Genomic DNA, 3,359 nt, shown 5'->3' with positions numbered 1-3,359 from the left:
TACGGCTGCCTCTCCCACTCCTGCGCAACTCCCGGCATAGTATGTGAAAGCACACTCAGAACAGCTTATGGCAGTGGAATCTTTCTCGATGGCTACGTGACATGCCAGACAGATATCAGCAATGTTCTCATCCGACATCACAAGTACACCACTAACAATAGCAACAGCAGCAGCAGCGGCAAAAAAAAAACAAAAAACTATTGCTTGAATCGTTACGGTAGACAAAAAAAAACAACTAACCTGTAACAGCAAGAAGAAGGATTAAACGATGGAAGGAACTGCCGCCACTGCTGCGTGCTATGTGGCCGCGGGGGGGCAGATCTGTCTTCTTATAGTCTTGTCCGGTGGTGACGTAGTGCTTGCTTCCCTTGTAGTGCAGCTATTTCATGACAAGTGTAATTAGGAATGATACATGGTAAAGTTGCCCCTTGGTAGTTATGCTAAAATAAAAGAAAAAAACGTTCTTTCTGAAAACATCGGCATCAGAATGTCACCAGTATATGGTTCACATAACTTTAAAGGTCACCTAAAATTTAGCCCCTATCACTGCAATTCGCTATGAAAGATGCGATAGGACAGCTTTAGCTGGCCGGTTTTACGGTCGCCATCACTTACACTGGCTCACTCACCATAAGCATAGCGGGCGTGCGGCGAGCATGTTTTATAAAAGAAAATTGTTACGCTGGTAAGGCTAAGCGTTGTGGTTTTGACTTCTGACGCCATCTAGCTGTTAGAAATAAAACCGATTTAATGAATAGAATCAAAAATTGTGCGTCTAGTTCATATTTCTCTCTTGCTGCTTCTCTCAAACTTTATTGGTGCACAGTGAACAAGCTTACTTGAAGGGCACCTGATCGGGCAGCTCAGTTAAAGAAAACGCGACTTGCATTGGTAGTTTGATCCACACAGACCAGTGCCGCACTGTTCTTGCGAAGCGCCGCTGTGAACCGCTATATTAGTGTTTTTCCTTTTTTCTACGGTGCGCAAAACAAGAATTCAGACTGCGGCAGTGCATGTTCCCTTTGGCGCTACTAAACTGGAGGTAAATAGACGATCACTTCATTTGGAAACGTTTGCAGTGTGTCGGGGTGAACACTTCCGGATATGAGTGCACGAACGTCTGCACATTAGCAAAATAAATTCAGACATGCGTGGAGGGGGCGACTTTCCCAAATTTGCTCTGCATTTTGCTGCTGTAGCCCGTACCGAGGTCCACGCCCTTTTTCGCAGCTCGCAACGTCCAATCGCGCTGGGTTCCCACTGCGGCATTTTCAGACATCCGCTAACACATGCGTTCACAGTCGCTCGAAAGGATTGACCCTGACAACGCCGCAGTGCAAAGAGCTATCTTTGTCAAATTTGACGCGCTTTAAACGAGTGTAGTGTAGAAAATGAGCCCTTGAGACAGTGAAACTGGAAAGCGCTCTCAAACGCGACCGTCGAGCCAAAAGCCAAAACTGGAGGCATTTCCATACATACGATGCTGCACTAAACTGGCGCGCTTGCAGAACGGAGGCGCCACACCGCTGACCCGCTAGCGGGGAACGTACTGCGCATGGGCACTTCAGCGTCCGCCCCGTTCAACTGCGTAGCGGGACTCAAAACCGGTCAGCTCAGCTAAATGTGTCTAATAAATAATCAACTGGGAAGCATTTACGACGTGGGTCGTAGCGTCCAGAAAGTTTTCGGTCAGGAACAGGCTGGAAAAATTGCTGAAGCGCCTTTGTGATAGCTCTTGTTGGTTTTCGTTCTTTTTTCTCGGCGACAGCAACTTTACAGTATGCGGTTTCTTCGTGCAACGTTAATACACTTGCGCATCATGAAATAACCAAAATATTCTAATATATGACAAACATAGTCACCCTTCAAATCATCGCTGCCGCACGCGCTGCGGAAACCGGCCACCATATCGCTGTTTCAGGAAAGGCCACGTGAGGTCGGCAGAATGGCTGGAACGATCGCGCCGTGTTTCTCAGAGCACTAGCTGCCCCGTCAAGATGTGGACGGTGCGACTGAGTGGTGTTCCAGAGCAAGTCAACCAACGTGCCGTTTTCATCAACGGCAAGGTATACTCGTTCGGCTCTTTTCACGAGGACGAGCCTCACCCCTTAGGGAACCTCGTCGACGTGTCCATCTTCGACCCTGCAACGTCGCGGTGGAATATCGTGGAAACACATTCACCGTCCAATGGCCAGCCGAATAACATTTTCCGTCGCACCGTTGTCGCCTACGGTCACTGCGCGTACCTTTGGGGCTTACAGAACGGCTGGGAGTTGGACAGCGTCCTTTACCGTTTCGACACCAACACCATGTCATGGAGCTGCCCTCAAGTGAACGGTGAGGCGCCGACACCGCTTTACGGCGCCTCAGCTTGCATGGTCGGTCATCGCATGTATATTTTTGCTGACCCACATGGTTCCCAAGACGTCAGCTCGCTTGACCTGGATACCATGGAGTGGCATCGTGTCCCCACCAGTGGAGAGGTCCCTGGTCCGCGATCCTTACACACGGCCTCTGCAATCGGGACGCGCATGTACGTGTGGGGAGGTGGCTTAGCTTCGACTTTTCTCGCAGGTCGCTTTGAAAACGTGAACTCATTATTCTACCTGGAAACAACCACCTCGACCTGGGTGCGCCCACACGTAGAGGGCGTTCCCCCCGTGGCTCGGTACGGGCATTCAGCCTTTGTCTACAGAGGCGAGCTGTACATCTTTGGAGGGTACAACCAACTTCGGGACACTTACTGTGCAGACATGCACAAGTACGACCCTGAGACATCGTGCTGGAGTGAGGTGAGGCCGCGGGGCTTAGGCCCGTCTGCCAGGTGGTTTCCAGGCTGCTGCATTACTGGCGAAAGAGTGTTTGTGTTTGGCGGTTATGGTCCGGTACAGGACCCGGAGGAAGGAGAGGAGGAGGCGGAAGAAGCGGCTGTGACCGATCTTCACGTGTTGCACTTGGATCCGACACTAAAGAACTTGTGCCTGCTTGCGGTCATCGATGCACGACTGGATGTAAGCGAGATCCCACTCATTAGAAATCAGATCAACGCTATGCTGTCACCATGACGGAAGTCACAGGCAGATGATGCACCTGAAGCAAATGGAGTGCCTGCGACGGAACTCTATTTTTAGTGGACGATAAATGAGTTTTGCGCATGTATAAACAGCTCTATTTTAAAAGTACTTTTGGACTCAGCCTCTGTTCTGTCACACACTGTAGTTTATTATGATATAGCAGTTAAGCAGTACTTTTTGTAACAGGGCGAAATATTTGTCCGAAGGAATATTTACTACTGTATATCGATTTCACTCCATCCTGGCTGGTTCTTCTACCGATTCAGGATAATATTATTTCGCTTC

General features: G+C 49.4%; 1 protein-coding gene across 1 annotated transcript; it reads left to right on the top strand.

Moving 5' to 3' along the window:
* The first annotated feature begins 1,997 nt into the window (after positions 1–1,997).
* LOC149326536 (kelch domain-containing protein 3-like) lies at positions 1,998–3,065 on the top strand. The gene is made up of 3 exons (XM_089564607.1): positions 1,998–2,232; positions 2,575–2,792; positions 2,892–3,065. The coding sequence occupies exons 1-3, from the start codon at positions 1,998–2,000 to the stop codon at positions 3,063–3,065; spliced, it is 627 nt and encodes a 208-aa protein (XP_089420733.1).
* Positions 3,066–3,359: the final 294 nt, after the last annotated feature.

The sequence above is a fragment of the Amblyomma mixtum genome, chromosome 10 (assembly GCF_055824585.1).
Source record: "Amblyomma mixtum isolate Tamu chromosome 10, ASM5582458v1, whole genome shotgun sequence".
Classification (NCBI taxonomy): Eukaryota; Metazoa; Arthropoda; class Arachnida; order Ixodida; family Ixodidae; genus Amblyomma; species Amblyomma mixtum.
This window is presented reverse-complemented; position numbering and strand designations above follow the sequence as displayed.

Excerpts from the sequence above, each read along its gene's own strand:
- LOC149326536 (XM_089564607.1), top strand. The coding sequence starts at position 1,998 with ATGTGGACGGTGCGACTGAGTGGTGTTCCAGAGCAAGTCAACCAACGT. Across the intron at positions 2,233-2,574 it reads TCGCACCGTTGTCGCCTACG|GTCGCTTTGAAAACGTGAAC; the intron begins GTCACTGCGCGT and ends CTTTTCTCGCAG. Across the intron at positions 2,793-2,891 it reads AGACATCGTGCTGGAGTGAG|GACCCGGAGGAAGGAGAGGA; the intron begins GTGAGGCCGCGG and ends GGTCCGGTACAG.